This window comes from Gymnodraco acuticeps, unplaced genomic scaffold (genome assembly GCF_902827175.1).
Source record: "Gymnodraco acuticeps unplaced genomic scaffold, fGymAcu1.1, whole genome shotgun sequence".
In the NCBI taxonomy this organism is placed as follows: Eukaryota; Metazoa; Chordata; class Actinopteri; order Perciformes; family Bathydraconidae; genus Gymnodraco; species Gymnodraco acuticeps.
The window spans coordinates 330,942-357,750 of NW_022990021.1; the positions used below are offsets into that span (position 1 = coordinate 330,942).

At 40.5% G+C, this 26,809-nt stretch overlaps 2 protein-coding genes across 6 annotated transcripts; both read right to left on the reverse strand.

Moving 5' to 3' along the window:
- Positions 1 to 75: 75 nt before the first annotated feature.
- LOC117544676 (zinc transporter ZIP12-like) lies at positions 76 to 11,588 on the reverse strand. 5 transcript variants are annotated; one of them, XM_034213943.1, is made up of 14 exons: positions 11,463 to 11,533; positions 10,959 to 11,003; positions 10,579 to 10,831; positions 9,744 to 10,064; positions 9,468 to 9,669; positions 8,424 to 8,560; positions 8,108 to 8,279; positions 6,986 to 7,158; positions 6,735 to 6,890; positions 6,453 to 6,530; positions 1,868 to 1,940; positions 1,588 to 1,746; positions 1,302 to 1,489; positions 76 to 536 (listed from the first exon to the last, which is right to left on the reverse strand). In XM_034213943.1, the coding sequence occupies exons 3-14, from the start codon at positions 10,795 to 10,797 to the stop codon at positions 408 to 410; spliced, it is 2,007 nt and encodes a 668-aa protein (XP_034069834.1). In that variant the 5' UTR covers positions 10,798 to 10,831; positions 10,959 to 11,003; positions 11,463 to 11,533; the 3' UTR covers positions 76 to 407. The 5 variants fall into 5 exon arrangements, with proteins under 5 accessions (XP_034069834.1, XP_034069833.1, XP_034069835.1 ...); XM_034213942.1 differs by having other exon boundaries at positions 10,959 to 11,588; XM_034213944.1 differs by lacking the exons at positions 8,108 to 8,279; positions 9,468 to 9,669; positions 9,744 to 10,064; ... (1 more) ...; positions 10,959 to 11,003; positions 11,463 to 11,533 and having other exon boundaries at positions 8,424 to 8,550.
- A 754-nt stretch (positions 11,589 to 12,342) lies between these two features.
- mrc1a (mannose receptor, C type 1a) lies at positions 12,343 to 26,223 on the reverse strand. Its single transcript, XM_034214158.1, has 30 exons — positions 26,090 to 26,223; positions 25,588 to 25,989; positions 23,989 to 24,162; positions 23,344 to 23,499; positions 23,143 to 23,256; positions 22,877 to 23,017; positions 22,594 to 22,776; positions 22,162 to 22,319; positions 21,963 to 22,079; positions 21,755 to 21,870; positions 21,489 to 21,637; positions 20,945 to 21,144; positions 20,741 to 20,856; positions 20,566 to 20,644; positions 20,327 to 20,471; positions 20,185 to 20,223; positions 19,821 to 19,984; positions 19,656 to 19,717; positions 19,029 to 19,129; positions 18,786 to 18,925; positions 18,483 to 18,591; positions 18,212 to 18,384; positions 17,978 to 18,083; positions 17,619 to 17,851; positions 17,363 to 17,528; positions 17,139 to 17,276; positions 16,942 to 17,058; positions 13,243 to 13,401; positions 13,129 to 13,161; positions 12,343 to 13,026 (listed from the first exon to the last, which is right to left on the reverse strand). The coding sequence occupies exons 1-30, from the start codon at positions 26,157 to 26,159 to the stop codon at positions 12,794 to 12,796; spliced, it is 4,293 nt and encodes a 1,430-aa protein (XP_034070049.1). The 5' UTR covers positions 26,160 to 26,223; the 3' UTR covers positions 12,343 to 12,793.
- Positions 26,224 to 26,809: the final 586 nt, after the last annotated feature.

Sequence of the window (26,809 nt, forward strand, 5' to 3'; positions counted from 1 at the left end):
TGCAAAATGACACATTCTCTACTTGTATTAGGACACCAAGTGCTCATAAATCCCCAATAAGTAGATCTACAACACTTTGTATGTTGCTTGTGTTTAATCAAATGATTTGATTCTATGAGGCATCGTAGATATTTTACACACAACAGATATGCACAATTGTACCTGAATTTGAGAAATAAGGTCATAATTAAAGTTGTTACTATTTACTGTCTGTGACATACAAAAATAAATCAATTATTAAAAAAAAAGAGAGAATTCCTACAGCTAACATTTACCATCCAGTGCTGCGACTAAAATATCCTGGAATACTCACTTGACTTGAATACATTTCCAAAAACACTAGAACGTAAGTTAGCATTTGTTTTGGCTCGACCAGGTGTGTACATGGCGACTCCTGTACACTGCTTTTAGAATTTGAGTTTGTGTTCAAACAGAGCGAGGAGCAGAAGGCAGGCCCACCCCATCAGCAGGCCGAGGTTCTGAAGCAGAAACAGGAGGAACGGTCTGTCTGTCTTCACCCGATTCATCTCTGGAAGCTGGAAGAAAGACAGAAATGAGGTCATTATTAAGAAATGATTGGTTAGAAAGAGGAATGTTTTTAAAGTAAAGGCTGGCATTACTTTAGATTGTTGTTATTGTCATGGTAGTCCGTATCATAATAAACTAAATTAGCACAGACCTCTGCTAAGGCCAATGCTGAATTTAAAGGGGCCCTATGATGCACATTTTCAGTTTCACCTATTGAATGCTTGTATTTTCACGATTAATTGCACTTATTGTAGGTCATATTGGATAAAAGCGTGAACTAAATGAAATGCAATGTAATTAATTTGCATGAGGTTTAAGACCAAATGTGGAATATTGATGTGACAAAGATGTGTCGATTTTTTTTGTTGCTCAGAGGGATTCCAGTTCTTGCGTAACAGGAGCAAAGGAAAAGGATCAGTTCAATCAGGAAATGTGTGCCAACATTTTTTCCAATTGTTCTGACTTGAGTGGTTGTTCATGGGAGTATTTCCAGTCAAGAAAAATATTTTTCAGCTCACTCCTACACCACATGAATGCAGCACAAAGGCCCTATTTCACAATCAAAATGAAATATAATGGGTGTAGTCACCAGGTTGTGAATCAGTGCTCTAGTTGAGCAGCTGGGGAACATTATAGATCTACACAGTGCAGTGGTGTAGCTCACTTATAGGTTCTAAATAGGCTGATGGCACAGAGGAATAAACCTTATCAGGATCAATTCATTGTTGGTTTTGGTCATTTTACGTACTTATGCCACAATAAAGCTCCTTTACCATTTCCACAAGTGACAAATAGAGGAAAATCCCAGCAGTAACAGCGAAGATCCACTGCTGCACTTCAAAATCGGAGGAAACGAACAGTCCGATGTAGAGGCCCATGAAGGCCGTCAGAGCGCTGAGAAAGTTCATGAGCACAGCAGTCTTCACCGAGAGTCCGGAGCTCAGCAACACAGCAAAGTCCCCTTTGGAGACAGAGAGCAGGAAAGATAAGTCACAGTGTTCCCTGGCATCAGTCCTAAAAAAAGAGGGGTTTGCAAAGTGAGTACCCGTGACCTCTCACCCATCTCGTGCGGGATCTCGTGGCACAGGATGGCCACGGTGGTCGCCATGCCGGTCTCAGCTGAAGAAGAGAAGGCTGCCCCGACAACAAGGCCATCTGCAAAGTTATGAAGGCTGTCTCCCACGATTATCATCACGGCCAGCAGAGGAACCCCCTGTCCTGGGAACACAAAAGGGAGTCTGTGTCATTAAAGCTCATCCTCAGACCGTGACAATGGCTCGGTTATGCCAGGCGACTAATTACTAAGTGCATCAGATTTGGCTCATTTAGAGAAACTCACTCTGATGTGAAGGGCTCCTTGTGTTAACGTGTTCCGGAGATACTTCTGAACACTCCAAGTCCTCCACCGGCCCCTGCAGAATACAGAGAAGTAATCGTACAAATTAAATGAAGGAAGATGGATGTTACAAATTTGCAAAAACAGGATATATTTATGTAACAAAATGGTTGGAAAATGGGTCCTTTATCATATGAGTGGCTGTGTCTGTAACATTCTAGTTCAAGTGTGTATTGCACACATCATGAAGTGCTTTCTGAATGATTCAATACTTCTCATTCTCCCACATCCTACATACTGTTCCTTCACTGCCTCCCACACCACGCTCCATTGCCGGTTATATAAAAGCAACACAGGACAATTGATTTAAATGAAGTATAGTCGGTTTTTAAAATGTAAACATGGATTTATTCTGTCCTCCATATTTGTTTTTTGATGGATTAGTGGCAGCCATTTCACATCCATTTTATCGGATTTTGTGCTGTGTTGTATACTGTATGTGTGCTGTTAGGATCGTGATGTAATTGAAGGTTTTTTTTCAACAGTGCCCTCTAGCAGAACTCCACTGTTTAGAACAAGTGCTTCAGTGCTGTCTTGATGCTTGGTTGGAGGAGTAGTGTGGGAGTAGAGTATCATCAGGGCGAATCGAAATATATTGACTTAATAACTACACAGTGGCACAGCACAGTAAACACAATATTTAACCAATGCATTATCTCCGCTACCATAACTGATTCTTGTTTTTTTGGAGAGAAGTTCATGTTATTGTGAACAGTGACAATATATTATAATAGAAAAATTGAATATACTTGTGTTCATGAGGAAAGATATACCCATAGAGGATTACAAAGGAATGTTATTAAAGCTACAAAATTACTAACTATCACGCAAAAAACTAATAATAATAATATTAAGTTATTTTAAATGTTTTATTAATTTTAATATTATTGCTTTCAACTAACCTAATACAGTGTGAAATCAAAAAATACTCTCCTTTAGCCACTTGCAGTAGTAATATGTAGCTGTTTAACTTCAAGGAACTGCTGTGTCATGTTCCCTGCATCTTTTCCAACAACTAAATAACAGGGATGATGACGGGAATCAGGTTCTTCCTGCCAAGTAAAATCCATATCGGGATTCTGCTGTGCCTGTTAACTGTTTTGGACTATGAGAAGATCTCTAGTCATTCTGAGAAGACTACTGGATTCAGATCTGTTCTGCCACCCGCAGTGGGCATCCCCTGCAAAGGTTCGGATGTGTTGCTCAAACAATTACCGGTTGCCTTGTCACAGACAATCTGCTCGACAAAATATGTTTGTCTTTTTTGTTTTCCTGCGATGATGGTTCTTCAGGACTGCTTCTTAAGCTCTAATCACACTCTCGCAGACTTTTCCGGTGTTTCTAAATGAGATGACAATGTATTCGTGTCGTTTAAGAGGAAAAGATGCCTGTTTTTGTTGTTGTTATTACTGTCAGGAAATGTACAACCTAACCCTGGTCCGCCCAGTAGTAGTAGTCAGATCGCTACTCCTGCTGATTTTAAAGCTAGGTCTGGGTTGGGTTTCATCCACTTGAATGTGCGCAGTCTGTTAGGTAAACTAGATTTTGTCCGTATCTGGGTGAGCTCGACTGACGCTGACGTCATTGTTTTATCAGAAACATGGCTAAATAAATCTATTTTGGCCTCTGACATTGCCTTAAATGGTTTTAATGTGTATCGTACCGACCGGGCTAATAAAGGTGGTGGCGTTGCCATTTATGTTAAGAATAAGTTCAGTGTAACCACATTAGTTTCCAAATCGATCAGTAAGCAATTTGAATTTTTAGCCATAAATATAGAAGTGGCAAAGGGTCAACAGGTCATGGTAGTGAGTTGTTACAGACCCCCCTCAGCTGTCAAAGACTCCTTGTCTTCACTAGCAAATCTTTTATCACAACTAGACTACAAGGAAATAGTGCTACTTGGAGATTTTAACTGGGACTGGTTAACTGCAGTGTCAGAGGATTTTAAAAACCTTTGTATCTCTTTAAATGTTACTCAGATTGTTGACAGTCCTACTCGCCCTAACATTAAGTCCCCTAATAAATCCTCCCTAATTGATCTAATTTTAACTAATGTTCCCCATAAATATTCATCTGTGGGAGTATTTGCAAATGATCTGAGCGATCACTGTGTTGTAGCCACAATTAGGGACACTAATGTCCAAAAGGTTAAACCTCACATTATCATTAAGAGAGACAAAAAACATTTTGTGGAGCAGGGTTTTGTTCATGATCTGTTTGATTTTGATTGGGGTAAAATCGATCTGTGTGCTGATGTAGAAACCGCATGGTCTTATTTTTATCTTGGTTTTATGGAGATCATTGATAGACATGCACCCCTGCGTACATTTAGAGTAAAGGGACGAGACAATCCTTGGTTTTCTGCTAATCTGTCCAGTCTCCTTCATGAGAGAAACAAGGCCTGGGCAAAGGCTAGGAAATCAGGCTCAGAGGTAGAATGGCTGCATTTTAGGCAGCTAGGAAATAGCTTCACTTCACATAACAAAAGTGCTAAATCAAAGTACTATCTAGCAGTAACCACAAAGAATCTGAATAATCCTGGAAAATTTTGGAAAGCCATTAAATCGTTATCCACCGGCGATATCCGTAATGAGCTACCTCCGTGCCTTACCACAGCATCTGGCACTATATCGGACAGGGCCACTATGCTAAATTGCTTTAATGAGCATTTTGTGTCCTGTGGTTCTCTATTTGATTCTGTCACTAACTCTGCTTCTGTGAACACTACAGTATGTGACTCTGAAAAACGTGTGTTGGAAAACCCTTTTAGTTTTACCCCTTTTACTGTTGATGTTGTTCGTGAAGCTTTAACCAAGTTAGATCCTAAGACACCGGCCGGCCCAGACAACGTAGAACCTTTCTTTTTAAAGATAGCTGCAGATTTTATTGCTCCACCTCTCACTACTCTTTTTAACCTCTCCCTCAGCACTAACACAATTCCAAAATTGTGGAAGTCAGCGTATGTCCTGCCTTTGCTAAAAGGAGGGGAGGCCACCTTATTAAATAACTATAGGCCAATCTCTAAGTTGTCAGTTCTGGCTAAGGTTCTTGAACGCTTAGGGAGTGAACAGGTAAAGGTGTTTTTATGTACAAATGACATCCTGTCTAAACATCAGTCAGGCTTCAGAAAGCAACACAGCACCATCACTGCCACAATGAAAGTGGTGAATGATGTGGCGAGTATTTTAGATAATAAGCAGAGTTGTGCAGCTCTATTTATTGACCTGTCCAAAGCGTTTGATACCGTCGATCATCACATTTTAAAGCAGAGGCTAGCCAGTATAGGCATGTCCAGCCATGCAGTGGGTTGGTTTGTAAACTACCTCTCTGAAAGGTCCCAATGTGTTCACTTTGATGGGCTGTCTTCTGAGTGGTTGAACATTGCTAATGGTGTTCCTCAAGGTTCTGTTTTAGGTCCACTTTTATTCCACATCTACATCAACAGTTTAGGTGAAAATGTGGATGAAGCTACTTTACATTTTTATGCGGATGATACCGTGATGTATTGTGCAGGTCCCTCGATTAAGGAGGCTGGTGTTAAATTACAGGCTGTTTTTAACATTATTCAGACTCAGCTCTCTGAACTAAAGCTTCTTTTAAAATGTTGAGAAAACCAAGGTAATGCTCTTTTCTAAAGCTAAAAAGACACCAGAGCCTGTTTTAGATATTGTAACTACGCAAGGAATAAAACTTGAAGTGGTTACCTGTTACAAATACCTTGGTATCTGGCTTGATGATTGTCTCACTTTTAAACTTCATGTCAATAACCTGCTTAAAAAGCTGAGGGTTAGACTAGGTTTCTTCTACAGGAACAAGTCCTGTTTCTCGCTTGAGGCCAGGAAAAGGCTAGTCACTGTGACCTTTTTACCTGTGCTGGACTATGGTGATTTGATGTATATGAATGCACCTGCCAATTGCCTGGTCAAGTTAGATGCCGCCTATCACAGTGCACTAAGATTTGTGACAAACTGTAAAGCATTAACCCATCACTGTACCCTGTATGCAAGGGCTGGTTTGCTTTCACTAACTGTACGGAGGCTCAGTCACTGGTACATTTTTATATACAAAGCCATGTTAGGGAAACTTCCATCTTATATCTGCTCCCTGATCTCACGGAAAATTGTAAGTGGCTACTGCCTGAGATCGAATGCTGTGGTTTTATTAAATGTGCCAACTGCTAGGACTGTCTTAGGGAAGACAGCTTTTAGATGCACAGCTCCTCTGTCTTGGAATAGTCTGCAAATTAAATGGAAACTGAACAATCTGGTGCCACTAAATGTTTTTAAAGCTCGGTTGGATGCTACTCAATCGGAAGCTATAGGTACCTGTTTATGTGGATAATTATGTAAATGATGCTGTATGATGTCCTTTTGTTGTTCTATTTATGTTGTTATGTTTCATGTGGAACTACTTGAGCAGGTCTCCCTTGAAAAAGAGATCAATGATCTCAATGGGATTTATCTGTATAAATAAAGGTTTGAAATGAAATGAAATAAAAAAACAAAGCAGTTCAGTGATGACTCACCAGCTGTATGGTGGAGATGGATTTGCCCCTCTGGGATTGGCCGTTGTAGTTGAGCTCTAAGGGAAGGCCACTATGACCCTGCGGACAAAAGTAAGTCATGAGACCACCGTTTCTCGACAATCAGCTCTGCAAAATTTCAGACTCGGCACAAACTTGCTTGTTCATGGAAAACTGTAAAACTTCCACCTCTGGATAGATAAAGAAAATCAACATCGCCTTGCCTTTCACCCCCCATGGTTTGAGTATCTGTTTTATTACTAAGATAAAAGCTGCAAAACGTACATGGCCATGAGAAGGAACCAAAAAAGAAAGGATTCTTTCAATGAGGAAAAAGCCATAAATCCCAGCAATAATTCCCAGAATCCTCCACAGATAGTCCTTCCCTTCTGCATAGTGTTCGTCTTCGTGGCTGTGAGTGTCATCATGGAGGCCAAGGATCTCCAGAGGAGACAGAGAGGAAACCATTAGACATTTACTCCTCAGTCAACAGGGTTTCTATATACACTCATGGCACTTGACTCTGTGTCCTATACCTGTGGTATGAGGTGCAGGAGTGCGTCTCCTGAGAGGGTCCCCACTGCCAGCCCCACAAACAGCTGCAGGATCAGGGTGTAGGTCTCCTGGCAGGAGTTGAAGAAGATCAGGCAGATACCCAACATGGAGCCCAGCGTGATGAGCAGGACGGCAGCCGTGCTGTAGCCATACTCTGCAGGGAGGAGACCGTTTAGAAACATGTTTCCGTTTCTCATTATTAAGGTTGTACTTTTTTAATGATCATAGCCTCGCCTCTGACTAAGGGACATCCCACAGGCCATAAGACTGTTAAACACCTGAACTTTTAAAAGAACATCCATAACATTCATCTGTTTGCAACTTATATATATCAATATTCCAATTACTTGTATAGACTATTCTGCAAAATGTCTATTATATTCCATTTTATTTTATTCACTTGCACTATTATCTGTTTTATTGTGTTGCACTGTTGGAGGAGCCTGTAACCTAAGAATTTCATTGTCATAACTACACTGTAGCTATGTACAAATGACAATATAAGCCTTGAACCTTAAACCTCATACAATGGTTACATGTTTTATATTTCACTTTTATCTGGACGAACCCACCTGTTATGGACAACAAATAAAATATAGTACAAATCTTAAGACACAAAAGTAGGATCAACAAATACTTACAATTCTGGAAGAAAGTAAAGACAATTATGAATATATGTTTATAGTTTATATTAAATGTCAAATGTAAGAATTGGATTTCTAATTCTCATGGTTATTTTTTTCATTCCATATATTTTATTAACAAGATCCTTCATGTTTTAATTTTTATAATATTTAATTAATGTACAGTTCTTCTTTAGTTTAGTTTATTTATTTTTTTCGAGCGTGTAAAACCAAAGAAAATACAAATGAAACAAAAGGTGATACAGTACTATACAAATGAATGCAATAACAAAACGAAATATTTAATTAATAATTAAATAATCTGTAGTATCATTGTCTGATATCAATAAACAACAAAGCTTCAGCTAATTACACGTCCGAAAAGGGTCCGGAAGAAGTTTACACTTATTTAATCGACCCCTTCTCCCTTTTGGAATGTGTTTAATAGTTACTGTAGGTACATGAGGGGAAATGCCTTACTCTCGAGAGCAGTGGGAGGAGATCCTTTTCTTGTTTGCTCTGCAGACTCGCAGGCATTGCCTAGCAACTGCTGAATAATGGCCGGGCACATTTGCCTGAAGTGATCCTTGGAAATTGGCAAATGAGGATCCAGAGCAAACATATCCACCAGCTGATAGGCGGAAAAACATACCTGATTACATTCAAAGGAAGAGAGAATTTTGTGGATGAGTAGGAGCCACTTCAAATCAAGGCTCACACTGACTGCATGCAGATCACAGCTTGTTTTTCTGTACAGGAATCACTCTTTTTAACTACAATAAAACATTAACCTCACCTGTGCCCAGTCTTTGCTTATTTCTCCAGTTTCATGGTTGCAGCCATCCCCTTTATGTGAGCTCCACCTCTTCCTGTTGTGGGAGTGCATCCCTGCTTCCTGTCCAACTCCCAGCTGATGCAGCAACTCTTCTAAATCTAAGACAGAAAGCCCTGCGTCATGATACTGTACATTAATCCAAATAAATCAGTGTATGTTTGGGACAAAAAATACTACTTTATGCAGATGGGATAAATAAAATATAGATCTTAAAGGTCACCTATTGTGCAAAATCCACGTGTTCATTTATTTTATACATAAACACGTGTCCCCTCTGTGCAAAGAGATTCTGAACGTTTCAGGAAAAAAGATTCTCTCTCTTTTTGTCCTGATCCATTTATATAAAAACCTGTCTGAAATGAGCTGATCAGATTGTGGCCACTTTATGATGTCATAACGATTTTTTGGATCATATAACCATTAGCCAATCACCAACCCCCCCCCCCCCCCCCCCCCTCCTACCACATCACCTGAATCTCCTCCTAGAGCACCATTGTGTTCTTTTTAACCAAATCTCTCTCAGAGGGGCGTGGGGAGTGGCTCCTTATTTTCATCTAAAGTAACAGACAGAGAATCAGCACTTTTGAAACAGGGCTGAAACAGAGGGGATTATGGGATGCTGCAATGCCTGATCTGTTCGGTATTTCGAGCCAAACACTTCAGAGACATGTTTTGTATATATCTGAAACCTACTGATGAAAAACAGTATAATAGGGGACCTTTAAGAAAAGCTCTCAAAACAATGAACAGCATTTTGGGTTGAACCTCCCATTTGGTGCCAGTATGTGTATTTATTAAGAGCATGGAAAAGCATCTGACTCAATCTTTAGAAGCTATCTCAGATACAAAATCTCATTGCTTCTTTTTATAAAAAAGACTGAATAGATTCAGTGGAAGCGACAGGAAGTTCCTTAAAATAAAGAGAACGGTTTTGTCCATGTAACCGTAATCAGGTAGGAATCTCCGTTAAAAGTGTGTATAAAACAACTGTGCTCTTGAACTCACCTATAATCTGCAGGTTACTTGTTCGATTTAGGGATTGAAAGATGTAGTCTGTAAAGAAAGCCGGAGACGGGAGGTTCCGATGTCTGAAACAGTGGCCCTGCAGGACGTGGCTGATGATGGCTGCAGACAGTTTGGGGACAGATGACACTTCAGCATCTTCATGTACGCCAACATCTTCAAGGAGACCAGCGGCATCGATACACTGTGGAACCAAAAAGGGGAAATCAACATCTGGTGGTCAAGACAGAAAATACATCTTAGATTTCAAATCCTTACTTGCAAATCAGATGAGTGGTCTTGATGGGATGGGTCATAGTGCTGGTTGATGAGCTGCAGAATACTTTCTGTTTCTCTGGATGATAGGAAGTGATTGTCCTCACCCGGATGTAGATTGGTGAGAGCCAAAAGATAGAATTGAAAGTTCTCAAATGAGGAAGAGGAGGATGAGGAAAGGGATGCGGCATTTGACACGCACAGGTCTTGCAAGTTTATTATGTAGTACAGCAGGACGGTGGAGATCCGTTGGTAGTCTCCCTCAGTGAGGTAAGCCTTCCCATCATCCTCTAGCACAGAGAGTGCTACACCTGGTGTCAGGCACTGCAACAAGAGGGAGAAAGAAGAACATTTAAGGAAGAAATCTTGCAAGTATTGGCTGATAAACAAAGTCTTAGAAGAAAGGTCTGCTTGATAAAAAGGCCTATTTTCTTCTTGCATGCGCCTTACTCTATGCTTTCTACAGAATTGGCAGCCAAATTAAACCCACGCACAAAAACAAAAAAGGTTAGGAGAGTGGGCGAAGCACTATGATTTGTAGACCTCTCAGCAAGCAGTGAAAAAAGTTTCTGTCTTCATTTTAAATCTCACTCTCAAGGCTTCAGACACAACATCCCTTTGGTCAGTGTGAAGTACCTCTAACTCCACTCTTTGGACTTTGTTTTGTCGAACTGCTAGAGAAAGCCACTCAGCATGAATGCCTCTCTGAGGTCAAGGACTTAAGCCTCCACATACACTCACATTCCAGCCATAACAAACATGTTTCTTGGAATAAGCAGGAAGGGGATAAATACTGAGTAACTGTGGGTGTAAAGGTTAAGACAGGTGAAGGCCTTACCTTGCTGCAGACATCCTGAGAGGAGCCAATCCGCTCAGCACAGTGCACCTCCTGGAGGAGCTTCGCGATCAGGATTCCAATGTGGTTCTTCTGGAGCTGTGGCTCTTCGTCGACACCCAGGGGCAGATCCAAGGCCCTGAGAGTGTCATGCAGGTATTTCTGCCCTCGCACGTCCAGAAGACAAAGAAGCAGCAGCAAACCACTACTCCTGAAGTGCATGTTCCTACCAAGGACTCCCAGGACTGGCTTTGATCTTGAGAAGATGATTGAAACAAAGAAGTGAGAAATTGGAATCAAGAAAAGAAGAGTTTGCAAGAGGCGTTATATAATAATAATAATAGGCCTGCACGATCCTGGAGGACAGAAATGTTGGTGGGCACCTTTCAGCTGAACCAGCCCAACAGTGGCGATCGGTCAGCCAAAGCCTGGGCCCCTCAGTCCACAACAAAAGGATTAGTGCAGGCAAGTGAGAGAGCACAGGGGGCATGGAGGGGGAGACGGAAGAGAAAATAATTAGTGTAGAGGAAAACTATGGAGTAGGGAAAAAGCCGTAAATAACGCATAGAACGCTTTTCACTTTTGACTAAATCTGTCAGTTTTCAAAGTGGTAATATACATTCTTCAAGAGAAATACAGGAGCTGTTATAAGCGACTGCACCCCCCCTCCTGATTTAAGCACTGGTAACATCCAAATCAATGAGTTTTTATCCTCTGAGATCTCTGAGTCATCAAAGATCAAACAACCAGAGCAAAACATGCCAAGCTTTTTAACGTTCCAGCATCCTCCCACACCGTACGCCCTGCAGGTCAAAGCGACCGAGCAGAGGACTGAAGCTACAGTAATACCTGAGATGAGATAGATGGAGAGAAAAATAAAAGCTTACCGGATGAATCGTTCTCCCCTCTGCTCCTCTCAGCGGCTGCAACTAGGTTTGTTTTCCTCCTCCGGTGCGATAAACACTAAGGCTTGTTTGGGGAGAATTCTTTGGCATTGCTGCTGCTGCTAAGTAGGATTATCTGCGACAGAGGGCTGGTTTCCATGGAGAACGCTGCCTCATTTATAACATTAGGTAAAGGGGTGGGGGGGGGGGGGACAGAGAAATACTTAACAGGACATTTTAAATTCAGCTTGACTTATTCAAAATGTGCAGAAAATACATGTTGCTGTAAGGCTGCTTTCCTCTATAACGGGTCAGATTTAATTTTCTCTATTGTTTGTAGTTAATATTAACACATTTTGGGCATTTTGTTTATATTTATTCTTGAATCCCTTTGATCATCAAGGATGTATCTAATTACAATCATGCTGATATTCCAACCAAAACTGTAACTACAAAAATGAAATATGGCAAAATACAAGCATAGGAACATTATTCTTAGGGTTTGCAATCAAAAATGATTGACACCGTCAAGGGTTCTTGTGTGTAAAATAAAGCAATAATGACACCAATAGCTATACTGAGTTTTCCAACCGACAATTTCCCTAGATTTCCCCTGTTATAACTTGAATAAAAGTGATACTGTTGTAAACATTTTATAACTTTAATAAATCAATATTTGAGATGTATAGCCATGCTAGCAGCATCACTATAGAGGTGCTAACATGGTTCTGTCAGTTAGTCGTTCAGTCCATCACCCTAATCAAGACTGAAATATGTCAAAAATGATTTGATGGATGAATCCTACTCACTTTCGTGTGATGGATAACATTAAATCTGCTGAACATTAGCATGTTAGCAGGTTTTGGAAAGAAAAGACAGATAATTCAGTTGTATACATTTCATTTATTTTATTCAGCATCTATTTACAATATTGTAAGCCAATGAAGAAAAAGAAAAAGCATCACAGTGGAGAAAAATGTGATAATTGCATTATCACATTTTGAAGTGTTTATCTTAAACTGGCGTTTGGTCTACAAATGTTCTTGATTATCTTAATTGGTAAAAGTCAAAAATAAACTGTACACATTTCACAAATCACAATCATGTAAAATTTGCAATAGATCTTTCACTTATATTATATCTAATTCACGTAGTGCTGTGCCAGTGCTTGTATGAATTATTATATAATAGTGAGGAATCATTATCATTCATCCAGTCCTCTTTAAAAACACAATCAGGTTTGGTTGAGATTAAGTTCCTAGTTACAGTAATCTTAAACATGAAAGCATAATCATATCATTGTCAAAGTGGGGATTACTACAGATCATGCCTTTCTAAGCTTGTTCATTCTGCTCTATGTTGTCCACCAGACCCTTGGTGTCTACAGGCGCTCGGATTGGATTGTTGAAGTACAGCTTGTTGTCAAAAGTGCTTTCTGTCAAGACTGGGATGTGTATCTGTTTACGGAAGGCGAAGAAGGCACCAAGTCCAACTACAGCGATTACAACCAACACCACAGCAATAGTGATGCCAGCGGAACCATGAGAAGCTTGTTTAACCACTTTAGCTGAGGAGGAAAAACACAGGATTATTAACATTGAGACAGAGTTTGAAAACCTTATAGGCCTATTCAATATACTGTACATATACGGCAGATAATATGACTTACCAACAGAGGGTGGCTTTTTGGTAGGTGTAATAACTGTAAAAAAGAGAATACATTATCAATGTTACAAGTGACTACGGGTCAGATTAAAACTGCTGTACGATAGATTAAATGTACCTTTGGCTGTTTTGCAGATGTATGACCTGTATCTTCTGCAGTTGGCTGTACTCCACTGTCCACTTTCAGAGTCGATGTCCACACATAAATCTGACTTTGGCATCCCTTTTTTCCAGTTGACGTAGTCCACAACACTGTTATCGATCCACATCCACTCACCTGACACAAGGAAGCTTGTTAGCTGTTGAGGCTAGCCAAAAATTACAAACACCCTGGCCCAATATGTCAACTATGAATACAAATGTGCTTAATGAAGAATAAGTCTAATCATATTAAGTCTATAGTGATGTTACTTTTTTATCAGTGAATTTTCATTTTATTTCTAAATGTCTATAGCATAGGCCTACCTGCCAACCCTACCGATTTGGGCGGTAGTCTACCGCTTTTGACATGTTTCTACCGCAGGCCTACCGATTTAGCTGGCTTTCCCTACCGATTTTCAATCTTCCCAAATTATAAAAAATTAAAAATGACACTCCATAGACACTGGACTCGACCTTTAGCGTGTCTGTGATCCCATCATTACGACGGAGTATTAGGGCCACACTTAGAAAAAAAACACAGAGAGATTTCGAGAATAAAGTCGTAATAATACGAGAATAAAGTCATAGTTACGAGAATAAAGTCGTAATGTTACGAGAATAAAGTCGTAGTTTCATAAGTGACTTGAGAAGGAGACAACAGCAACGTCCTGCAATAAAATGAGGAATGTGGAGCATCTTGTGAAGCAGTAGGCTACTACTTAAGTTTAGGTTTCTCAAATAACGAAATACTTAATCTTTTGGCACATCAGCATCAGATTATCATAAGTATTAGAACTTTGAAAAGGTTGTGCAAGAAACTATGTCTATTATTTAGAAGAAAGAACCAAACGGACTTGGAGGAGATTGTCTTCTTTCTGCAGGAGGAAATGGCTGCTTCTGGCCATGACAAGGCTATCGTTGGTTACATCTACGAGCTGTTCAAAGGGGATTTGTTGTTTCACAAGAAACGATGAGACTTGTAATCAAGGCTTTGAATCCAGAAGGAGTCGAACGATAGCCTTGTAGTGGAATCGGAATGAGCTCCCCATTGAAATCAGGACAGCAGATAGCTTACACATCTTCCGGCGCAGACTGAAAACTCTCTTTCGACTCCACTTCGAGCGATAGAATTACTAACAAAGAATTGCTAACAAAAGCACTTATATACTAATAAAGGACTGGCTTATCTAAAGCCAGTTGAGTAGCACTTGAAATGTTTTAGCTCTATGAAACCTGATTTACTTATATGATTCTGTTTTCTTCAAGTTTGTATCTTCTTGGTCGAATGCACAACGCTTTGGATAAAAGCGTCAGCTAAATGCAATGTAATGTAATGTAGTCGGCCAGAACCAGCCATTTCCTCCTGCAGAAAGGAAACAATCTCCTCCAAGTCCACTTCTCAAGTCAATTATGAAACTACGACTTTAATCTCGTAATTATTACTTTATTCTCGTAACATTACGACTTTATGACTTTATTCTCGTAATGTTACGACTTTATTCTCTTAACTATGACTTTATTCTCGAAATCTTTTTTTTTTTTTTCTAAGTGTGACCCTAATACTCCGTCGTACATCATAAAAACAGTCCTCTGTATTTCTGAAAGTGAAACAACGTGCAGGGGCTGATGGGTAATCGCTCCCATATGAGTTTAGGGGAACAGAGATGAGACATTTGAGTCCTGCAGGGTTTCCCCGTTAATATCAGTGTCTCGAAAACCAACCTGGTCTCACCAGAATGCTTGAGTCCACCACGACTCCTTAACACCGCAGTGCGTGGTGGAGTCACGATCTCTGCTACATTTACGTGTCGGCACCATGCAAACCACGCCAATGTAAAGTGAATGAGGCTCCTTTGTCGTGGTGCACACCGCATTTCAACGTCCAGCAGTGAGATTTTATTCTATAAAACGTTTTTAAAATCTACTTTATAATAATAATAATAATAATGCATTTTATTTATATAGCGCTTTTCACAACTCAAAGACGCTTTACAGTATGAGGGAGGGTAGACAAACAAGGACAGGCAAACAAGTAAGTATAGTAAAATAATTTTTTTTTTTTTAAAACGCAGTCAAGAGGAAGTTGATTGAGAGGGGGGGGGGGGGGCTTATGGGTAGACAGAGTTGAAAAGATGTGTTTTGAGGCGGGACTGAAAGACTGTGAGGGACTCAGAGTCACGGAGATCTTGGGGGAGGGAATTCCAGAGCCTAGGAGCTGCCACTGAGAAGGCTCTGTCCCCAAAGCTGCAGAGTGTGGATGTGGGAATGGATAGGAGTCTGGCTGCAGTGGATCTGAGGGACCGTGGGGGTTGATAAGGAGTGAGAAGGTTTGTGAGATAAGGGGGGGCCAGATGGTGGAGTGCTTTGTAGGTGAGGACCAGCATTTTGTAGTTGATGCGATGGGAGACAGGAAGCCAGTGGAGGTCTTTGAGGATAGCTTTATATCTTTATATCTTTATAGCTTGTAGTAACTCACGGGAGGCTTCTTTTATTTTATTTGTATTCATAATAATTTGTATTTTTCGTCAGAATGTATTATGGTGCATTAGTTACGAATTTTTGTTCTCAAAAAACAGTGCATTGTGTGTAATACAACTGTGATTTTTATTAAATTTGTTCGTTTTTAAGGAAGGCCAGAGCTTCAGCTGTGTCAAATAGATTGTTCCCTTTAGTTAACGTTATTTAAAAGATAATTATATTCCTATTTGATCATGTCCCCTTTATTGTATTACGGATGCAAAGAGCAATGTGAGCGTCCATTCCCATTGGATAACGGAGGATTTTACACCCGGAAGTAAGTATTCCCCTTACTGTCGATTGATTTTACAGTGATATCTGCACTACTCATCAACTCAAAAACACCAGATTATCCTTGTTAATTACACAACATTGATTGGTTTAAATTGTGTACAATGCTTTTGTAATTTCCCCCTTTGATTCGGAGAAACAAATATTTGTTCGGAGTTTAGGATGGCAGAAGTTGCCGACTGAAAGACATCCAGTGTTTGGTTAAAATATAATAACATTTTGAAATGTTGGGATGTTCGGGAATCCCGATGGGCCAGTACCGAAGTGGACCGGTTGGGCCACTCGGCCCACCCAAATCGGTCCACTTCGGGTCCGTTCGCTGACGGCTGTTTTTAAACGGCCCACCGTTTTCCCGCAGCGAGGCTCCCCCCGTTGACAATTCACTAGCACAACCCCCCCCCCCCCTGTGAAAAAATCAAGTCACAGATAATCACAATCCACAAAGTCTTCAAATATAATTAAGGAGCAACAGTGCTTTGCTTCTATGGTAGGTCTTAATTCACTGCTACAATAATTAAAACTCAATAGTGGCATGTGTACACCTTCAGTAGCTAGCGTAACATACTATATAAATGCTTTTGTTAGTTAATGATGAACTGTAGTCTGCTCTGCTGATGTTAGCGCCACAGCTTTTTACGAAGAAATGTAATGTTTTACAAATGTATATCTCCTCCCGACCTCTCCAGGTAATGAGTATTACTATTACTACATCTTATGAAGACTAGTTAGGAATCAATGAAACCAGTCGGTTTGCTTCGCTAACACTGGCCAGTTTGCATTCCAGCAACAGGAACTAGATAAGAGTCGAATTGGACAGTGTTTTACATCTTTAAATGTTTTGGAAAAAGGTGTTGAAAGACCTGCTTACCTTCATGACTCTTGAAGAGGCCGATCCAGAAGGACCTGAAACTGTCGCGCAGGTGCTCCAAGTAATGTTGTATGAACAAAGCCTCCTGGTGGTCCTCAATACTCAACAGAGAAGCACCTAGTGAACATTAGCATACTATAAAGATTTGTTTAAACATGAACTTTGTGATTTATCATTGAAAATGCTTCAGAACATACCCATTTTCAGACAGTCAACGGAGGCATGGGCCCAGTTGTCCGACATTGAGTTGAGGAAGGAATAACAATGGCCTCTGAAAGGTATCCAGGATTCTGGACAGTTGCCGGGAAGTTGTGGGGGCTCAGTTGGTGCTATATCTAAAAAGAAAATAGGAGATTGCATTGGTTACCAAGTGTTCTGTATAGTATATATTGCAAGATAACTAACGGGGGGATTATCTGACCTGGTGACCTCTTGCAAAGGGAGAAGTACGTGTTGGTACACGGTGCAGTCTTCCATGTTTTGTCCACGTCTATGTACACACACGCAAAGTTGTTTATAGGCTCATTTGTGCCCCATTTGGTATATGACATCAACCAGTTATCGACCCACTTGAACCGCGCATCAGTCTGGAAAAGAAAAGTTGAATTAGTGAAAATGTATCGAGAGCTTAAAGGTCTCGGTTTGAAATTATTTTTGAAATGGTGGTGCCCCTTTACCACATTGCTGTTGAGGCCGATCCACACAGGCTCCTTGAGCTTGGAAACCTGCAGTGTGATGTACGCCTGAGTGACAGGATTCAGGATACTGGCCAGATCAGCATCGTCGGCTTGACACTGCCTCCTCGCCTCATCCCATCTCATCTTCTCGCCCACCACTTTGTAGGAGTCATTGCCAAGTTTGTAGAAAGCCTTTGGTAACACAGTTGTGGCTGCGACTGCGATCTGAGAGTCTTTTTACAAAAGGGAAAAAAATAATACGTTCAAAATTGATGTTGTCCCCAGTTTGCATATACACAATGCTTGACCATTGGTTTAGTTTATTTATGATAATGTAACTTTGCTAACATTTTACTCACCAATGTTTCTTTTACAGATGAAGCTATGTTTTGCTTGACAGTCTTCCACCTTCCAGGATCCTGTTATTTTGGAGACGCTGCCCACCATAATTACACAGTCAAATGTCTATCAGGCAGAAAAAGGTACATTTGTTAGGCCTTTTAATTTTTGTGAGAGGAGCATATGACCATCACTTTGTTGAATTAAAATACAGAAACAATGTTGTTGTGATAATGTTTTGGAGTTGAAATAACCTCGTCCATAAATGCTAATCGTCCTTCAGGCAATGTTGTTGGATGCCCTTTTGCCCAGTTGGTGTATGAAATGCCTTTTCCGTCCGTCCACAAAAAGTGCATCTCCCAGTTGACATCATTCATGCCAATCCAGAAGTCCTCATTGTATCTCACCATCTGTGTTGTCAGGAATGCTAGAAATAAAAAGACACAATTCATCTCTAACTCCTTCAAACTGTGTTATACATACATCACCACACAATGACACGACAACCACAAGGAACACACTCACCTTGCTCTCTATCGTTGGTGATAGAAACCATATTTCCTCCCTGGTTAACACAGTATGTCCTGGCTTCCTGCCAGTCCTTACTGTCACTCCCCACAACTATCTTATAGCACTGTGTAAACAAGATGAATTATCACTATAAGTTAGAACAACAAGTGTCCATTCAAGCTTTGTCAGAAGATGGAAACACATTTAACGGAAAACAAAGTACATCTGAGTCACCTAAATCACATCCTGAAATTGAGAGGAAATACGTGTAAATATAAAGTATTAATATCTGTGTTTTAAGCAGTTAAATCGAATTACCCTTCCTTGGAAAGCTAGCCACTCTGGTGAACATCCTCCCTTAGGAATAGTGGTTGGGGCCATCGTTGTATTAATAAAGTTACTGCTTCTTTTGCAAATAGAAGGTAGCTCCGAGCCACAGTTAATATCATTCCAGTACCCTATATGTGCAGAATGTACAGAGAACAATGAATACAAATACATTAATTATTAGGTCAGGTTAGATTATATTTATGAAACAGCTGTATGGATTGTTTGACTCACCCATGGTACTGTATAAAGTCACACAGTTTTCATCATTATTAGAAAAGTTGGGCTCATTCTGTTCCCATGCAGCGTATGATACAGGGGAGCCATCAATCCAGCTGAAATAGAGAGACAAGAAGTGAGTCACTTGAAAACATTGTTGGGGAAATATTTTCCAAGGCCCATAACTTTGACCCTAACTTTTTTATCAGGTTAAACTGTCCTGACTGAGCACACGCACCCGTAACCTTGGCTGCTGTGCTCTCAGTGTTTTGTCTCCCTGTTCCTGCCTGTTGGCGTCAGCTGATAGAGGTGTTATGATTCTATCTTGTTATGCACAATGTTGATTATTCTCTCTGAACTAGCTAAATACACGGGTCTGGGGTAGAGTTCTTCAGAATTGACGTGGCAACTCTACCGTGAAGTCAGAACCTCTGACTCTTTGACTTGTTTTGTGAATTCTCTGGCCGAAGCTCCTAAATAAACCATCAGTGTTTGACAGCAAAGCTCCAGCTCTCCCCGTGTCTCCTTTTGAGACGGTGACTCCTCCTGCATTGCTACACAGAAGCTTTCCCCACACATGGGAAGTACCCAATATACCTACACTAGTAATCCAACGAGACGAAATACAGTAGTTTTATTTACCTGAATGATTTGTCCAAATTCACTGTCAAGCCAATGTAGAACTGTCCTCCGGTTTTTGCTACCTGTTGGAAGGTAAGAGACTTTATGGCTAAATAAAAAATTGTAAGACACGGTTCTCACTCATTTTGCCACCACATTGGATCGTTGGTTTTATGTTCTTCTTGCCTGTTTCCAAAGGAACTTCCTCTCACTCTCCCCTGTGATGACTGCAAGATCTCCAAAACCCTTCTTGCAGAAGGCTCGAGCAGCTTCCATGTCGAGATTATCATTGTTGATTAAATACTGTGTGTCATTGTAGATAATCCAGCCATCTTCTGTGATGTTGTATACTGTAAAGGGAACCCAACCATTTCATAAGGGATTGATGGGAAGCATGGCTTTCAAATAAATGAGGCCCAGATTTGATGTGAACGTAACAGTTTACAGCCATGCTAGGAGCTAGAGTTTTAGATATTCTACTAAAGGCCAAAAATTTCAAGAAAAACAAAGTGAAACGTTTTCAGTAAAAGGCCCGAACTTAAAAACTTACCTTGTGTCAATTTGACAGGTTCCGGTTTCGGAGTCACACCTGAAAATACAAGAAGCTGGATGAAGATCTTAAGGAGGGCAAAGCTCTACTTAACTACTTTGGACAGAAATTGCATGTCCATAATGAGACGTGTCAGAGTTACCTTTGCGTATCTGGCAGATCCAGTCATTGTTGGACTCACAATGCCCATCATTCCAGTGCCGTCCGTAGTAAGAGAAGACTTCTACACAGTGTTCATCATCATTGTGGTTATTTGGTTCCCCAAAGGACCAGTTCTCAAATTCGAACTAGTACACACATATTGGAAATACACAATAATTGGGTGAGGGTTGGTAATAAGGTTGAAAAAGGCTTATAATGAGAACAATGAAGTCTACATACAGACGATCCATCACTCCATCCAAAACCTGCATTGGTACCTAGACTGAGGCCGATCCAGGCTCCGTCAGCGGAACTAAACCTTTATGACAACAGAAACAACACCATTACTGATTAGTTGAATGTTTGACTACCCTAATATAGATTTTGACATAAAAAAGCTGTTAGGTTAACATACTGAGCGTTGCTCATGTCCTCCATACTGTGTATGCTCATCAGGTCCCCACCAATGGCCTTACAGAAGTCCAGAGCTTCCTGCCAAGTCTTCTTACGGTCCGCTGTTTTTTTGTAAATCTTTTTATGAGTGAAAGAGAAAATACCTTGAGTTTTATGAACTTAAAATTGCACCAGTTTCCCAGATTACTTCAGTTTGTACTCCTACTTTGTAGCATAAATTCCTCTTGCCCCCGGGGATCCAGCCAGCATCACAGCTGAGGGCGGGGGTAGTAGGTGCGACTGTTGTCACAGGTAACCCTTCTGCTAGTTTCTTACAGACATACTTCTCCTTGTTGCTGCAGCTGACAACATCCCATAATCCAGCAAAAATGCCAGTTGTCATTGCGACGCATCCTTGGTGTCTGTCTTTTATTAAACACACCAAAGAGAATGGGACAAATATAGATACACTTAGCTCAAACATGTAATGATCACAATAAATAACAATCATTAGGAAGGTGTTTTAGAGTAGAGAAATTAAGTTAATGCTAACATCAGCATGCTAACATGCACACAATGAGAGTGTTAACCCGTTGAGGTTTAGCATAATGTTTACCATTTTATCACGTTACTGTAGCATAATAACATTAGCTTATTAGACATACATTCAACATAGTGTCAGATAACTATTCGAATCCAATCAACATTTGATTTAATCATAAACAGCACATATATCAATCGATTTTGAAATGGTTAGAAGTGTGCTGTACCTGGCATGCCCACATTGAAATGAGTAAATGTGACTTTTCTTTTGGTGGTCAACGAGAAAGTGTTAATGTTGGCTGTGTTCGATAAACCTGTCCAGAAATACTTCTCTGGTCTCAAACCCACCAGACTGACCAAGAAGGCATTCTCATATCTGCATGAAGACATAGGAAAGGCAGAAAGGTGAGATTAATGATATTTATATGGGTTTAAAAATGAAGCCTGATATTTATCGTTGGAAAGTTACATTAACATAAACATAGAAATGTACCTATCAGTCACATCCACCACGTGAGCGTCAGTCTCTGAGCATGCCCGCTGTGCCTCATCAAAGGTTTTTGACTCAGATCCAATGTTGTAACAATAAGAACCAAACCTGATTGAGCCCTTGAGGTGATAAAAAAAAAACACATTAAGATAAATCTGATAAATACAGTGTTGTTTAATTAAACTATTTCAAAGGAAAAGACAGCACTCACAAGTTTGCATCCTGGGTTGGCTTCCTCTTGGGCGCCTTCAGCTGGTTTAGTCGAGGCCTTACTCTTACAGATGTATCCATACGCCTTCTCACATGAGTGGTCAGCCCACCTTCCGTCCTGTATTAACCACATGCAGTGTTTAAGAACAGCACTTTTCCTATTATCATTGCAATGATCACGCTTTGCATGCTTAGAATACCTTTCCTCTGATGAGGACACAGTCTTCCTGTAGGTTGGTGGCATGAGATGGCTCCCCAGTCTGCCACTGGGTGAAGGTAACGTGGGAGTGATCGGACCATTCAAACAGCAGCTGGTTCTTCTGATCATTGAGGCCAATCCAAAGCACATCTGTCGGCACTAAGGGTTATACATGGAGATATGAATGTGTGGATAGAGTACAGTTTCTTGCATTTGATTATTATAATCTTAATAGTCAGATATTTGGAGAAATATGTTTATTTGTTTTCTTGCACACAGTTGGATAATAGGGACAGCAATGAGCTGCTGTCAAACAATTACTAAAAAAGGTAAAAGTTCTATGATCAATCATATCAACATCAATTATTTTTGTATATAGGATTGGTGTTAAAACCAAGAAATCCCTGGAAAAATGCATTATTTGTACACTTACAGTATCCAGATTGAGATATTACGAAGCTCTGCTCTTCTATATTGCTTATGCTGGCCAGATCTCCCCCCTCTTTGTGACACGCATCCAAAGCCTCCCTCCACATCTTCTTAGTCCTCTGCAGGTAGTAACAGTTTCCTGCATATGGCACCCAGTGACTGGGGCAGAAGCTGGGCTGGTTTTTGACTGTAGATAGACATACATAGAACATGAGAACAAAGTAGGTTGTAACATGAAGACTCCACAAGTCAGATTTTGATGAATTGGAATTAGGCTATTGATTTACCTGGTGGTGGAGGCAGGCTGGTAGAGTTTCCCTTCCGACAAATATAACCAAGTTTCTTGGTGCAGGCGCTGCTCTCCCATTTTGACGCTTTTGCAGCATTTAGGGTCGCACAGGTGAGCCCGGGCTCTGACGAAGGGTGACCTATTGAAAACATCAATCCATGTATTATATATTTGACATGTGAAATGTATTTGAAAATTCATGGGAGCATTTATCCAGCTCCTCATATGATTATATTCTGCACAGATTTGTATATCTTCACTGACCTGGAGCCCAGTTTAAATATCTGAAGGGGTTTCCGTTGCTCCACTGCCATCCACTCTCAAAATCCAAGCTGTTCAGTCCAATCCACAGAGATGTTCCCAAGTTATTTGTCAACCCTGCGTAAAAACATAAATTAAAATGAAAAAAGTTAGAAATTGTAACATTGAGTAGTATTTGTAATTGACAAAAGACTGACTTTGTACCTGAAATGTATGACTGCTCATGCAGCTCTACAATGCTGAGGAGGTCGGCTCCCTGCTGCTGGCAGCTCTTCCTGGCCTGACTCCAGGTCAGCACTGACTGTGCGTTCCTCTGATACTGAACCCCTGTGACCGGGTCAGTGTCCCAACCTGAGGATGCTGCATTATAATATAGACACAAATGGTCAAACAACAGGAAAGGATTTAATCCATGTAGTGTAATGCCTGTTGACCTGAATGGATTTTAGATATAACAAGCATCTCACAACTGAAAAAAGATCAATGAGAAACATCTTCCCTCTTCTAGACTATGGCTGTGCTGTGCTTTATACAAACAATAGTTAAAGGGAGCTTTGTTTTTAATGTCCCTTTCCTGCCCCAGATTATGAGCAGGTTTTAGGATTGGCCTGTGACAAGAGGAAAGTGAAGACAGTGCTGTGTTGACAACTCATGACAAGAAGTGGTTGTGTTGTTCTGCAGGGGGATTTGGGGGGGGGGGGGCAGAAACCAGACCTGTCAGCATTAACCTCTTCCATGATAACACTTTCAAGACAAACAAGGTGATTCTGCATCGTTTCATAACCAGCTTAATGAAAATAATTTGACAAGGTGTTTTCAGTACCGATTACTATTATAGATGTTTCTTACCTTGACTGGGACAAAAGCCCCACTTCTTCGCCTTATCGTAATCTCTCTCTGTTGCACACCACAGCTGTCCGTCTGAGCGACCGTCCTTTGTGCACTCAGCGTACCACTTCTCCTGAAAACTAAATGGGAACTGACAGGGGCCTCCGAAGGCATTTCCCCCTAGTGTGAAAACCTCTGAGGAGACACAGATCATGAAGAAAAGATGATCAAACATTTCTTTAGAAAAAAAAGAAAATGCAAAAAAACGGTAAATCCTTCCATACTTGAATATGTGGACAGGATTGACATTTTGGACAAGGACGAGGTTTGGCGTTATGCTTATATAAAGGATAGGGTACAAATGATGATGCATTTCCTATGATTAACATAATTAAGTTTCACTAGTTGGCTGCCCATCTACCCCCGCTGCAGTTCTAGAGATAGATAGATAGATAGACCAGCTGTTGCTGATAGTGCCCAAGACCAGGCTCAAAACCAGAGGTCACCGAGCCTTCGCAGCAGCTGTCCCCAGGCTCTGGAACACACCATGTGAGGTCGGCCCAGACACTAGGGGTTTTTAAATCCTCACTAAAGACTCACTTCTTCTCCCTGGCCTTTTAGTCAGAGACATGACACCTGACTATTCCCTGTGTTTTTGTTTTTTATATTTCTGTTGTAAATTATTGTCTTTTATTGTGATTGTAGTAATGTGTTTTTATTACATGTACAGCACTTTAGCTCGACCAAAAATCGCTTTTAAATGTGCTATATAAATAAAACTTGATTTGATTTGATAGATAGATAGATAGATAGATAGATAGATAGATAGATAGATAGATAGATAGATAGATAGATAGATAGATAGATAGATAGATAGATAGATAGATAGATAGATAGATAGATAGATAGATAGATAGATAGATAGATAGATAGATAGATAGATAGATAGATAGATAGATAGATAGATAGATAGATAGATCGATGCTAGTTTAATCACCCTCAGTCGGTCTGCAGATTTGCAGGATCTCGTGGCGGGCCCCAGCGACCCACTGTACCTGGATGCATTAAGACTCCCCTTGAATGAACCATGCTTGAAATCTGCAACATGTTCCCGATCATGGGATGCCAGACAATAAGATAGCAGGAGTCTTAAGATATTATGTAATTAAATCCTTTTTAAATGAGTGTCTAGTCTCATGCACTCACTCATCAGTTGCAACACTACTATTGCTTTTGCATTTTAAGGATTTATTATCTTAAAGTACATAGTGTATATTTGTTTGTATAGCTATTTCCACACCAAGAAAAATAGAGCATCAGGACCACAATCTGCCCTTTTTGTAAACTTAGGCCTGTTTTTTGCATTGAACTCTTGATAATAATTTGTTAAGACTGAGGTAAAAGAAAATCCAAAATTAGTCATTAGATACTCACAATTACTTATAATTTATTTAAGATGTAAATTTGATCTACAGTTATAAATTACTACTTGTCTACATGGTAGACATGACCAATAGCTGGCTAAGTAAAATATTAGTAACCACCCTTTTAACCTTTCTAAAGATTAGATAATACACCATTTAGAGTTTTTAAGCTCAATCGTGTCCCTACAATTCCTACCTTGAAACCCCTTTGAACACAGGTCACCCATGGTGCCGTATATCCTCCAGCGGCTCCAGAGCCCCGAGCCTTTGTAGATCATTATGCTCCTCTCATTTTGGTTGCCCCAGTTTAAGTGCAGGTCTTCGTTTTGTAGGCCAAACAGGGTCTCGTTCTTGCACTGCCAGTGTTGTAGCTTATTGCTCTCATCACATTCAAAGAGGCGCACCTTCACCCAGTCTTTAATATCTGTGGCCCCCATACAGAGCTTTTGGGACAGACTGAGGATGCGCGATTCGGAGGCCCAACGAAACTGCTGCTCCTTGGCATGAGGATCACATCTGGCCACCGTTAGGGAGGTGGAACTCTCCACCTTCATGCACTTGCTGTGGTTCTCATTGAATATCAGGAAGGTGCCACTGTCTGGAGGACAAGAGAACCACATCAGCAAATTCATTTACAATCAGATTACTCTCATTAAAGTTAAGTTGAATAGACGGAAAAATGTGTCATCAATACGTACCTATGTCTGCAGTGATGCAGAGGGCTTGCAGGACACAGAGGACCACAGCAACATTCAAACAGGGTAACATTATCCTTAAAGTTTTCCAGTCATGAGAGAAGGGGTCCGGTGTGTGCTAAGGTGTGCGACATGGAGCAACAATGACACAGAGGCATGGTGTTACCCCCCTTAATCACACTGATGGGTATCCTGTCACATGGCTAGCCAAGATTGTTCAAAGACAGCATTTTCCACGAACTTCCACAGATTTTTTTTTGGCAGAGGAAGGCAGGAAGCGAGCAATCTCTTGAAAAAGAAACAGAAAGTCACCAGTGATTGCTTCAAGATAACCAAGTGTCAGGATGTGACAATAATTCTATTTTTAATAAATGAAAGGCAGAAGAGGAACCCGATGATTGACTTTGTAAATTAATTTATCCAAGCAGGCTTTTCTAAGGTTCAATAAATTGCCTTTAACTGAGATTTTTGATCTTCTATAAATAGCTCTCATTTCAGCGAGAGATTGGCTTTGAAGAAGTTTCACATCTGATCAGGAATGTGCCGGTTTCAAAATATTACTGTGCTATAGTAAACAAGGTTTAAATTAGGTTATTGCAGCACTTTGCTGATGTGGGGGTTTTTCATGGGATAGTAGCCCCCTGCAGGTCCGCAGGGGCTTCGGGATGATACAAGTCAGTAGAAAGAGAGGACAGGAGGAAATCCTGCTTCCTATTGGGGGAA

What these genes read in the sequence shown, in the direction of transcription:
- mrc1a (XM_034214158.1), bottom strand. Translation starts at nt 26,159, where the DNA reads ATGTTACCCTGTTTGAATGTTGCTGTGGTCCTCTGTGTCCTGCAAGCC. An exon ending in GTGTTCAAAGGGGTTTCAAG is followed by an intron (nt 24,163 to 25,587) that starts GTAGGAATTGTA and finishes GTGTCTCCTCAG; the next exon opens with AGGTTTTCACACTAGGGGGA. An exon ending in CGTTGACTGTCTGAAAATGG is followed by an intron (nt 17,059 to 17,138) that starts GTATGTTCTGAA and finishes AATGTTCACTAG; the next exon opens with GTGCTTCTCTGTTGAGTATT.
- LOC117544676 (XM_034213942.1), bottom strand. Translation starts at nt 11,065, where the DNA reads ATGCCCCCTGTGCTCTCTCACTTGCCTGCACTAATCCTTTTGTTGTGG. An exon ending in AAGTAACCTGCAGATTATAG is followed by an intron (nt 8,561 to 9,467) that starts GTGAGTTCAAGA and finishes TTTCTGTCTTAG; the next exon opens with ATTTAGAAGAGTTGCTGCAT. An exon ending in TCCTCCCACTGCTCTCGAGA is followed by an intron (nt 7,159 to 8,107) that starts GTAAGGCATTTC and finishes TCCTCCCTGCAG; the next exon opens with AGTATGGCTACAGCACGGCT.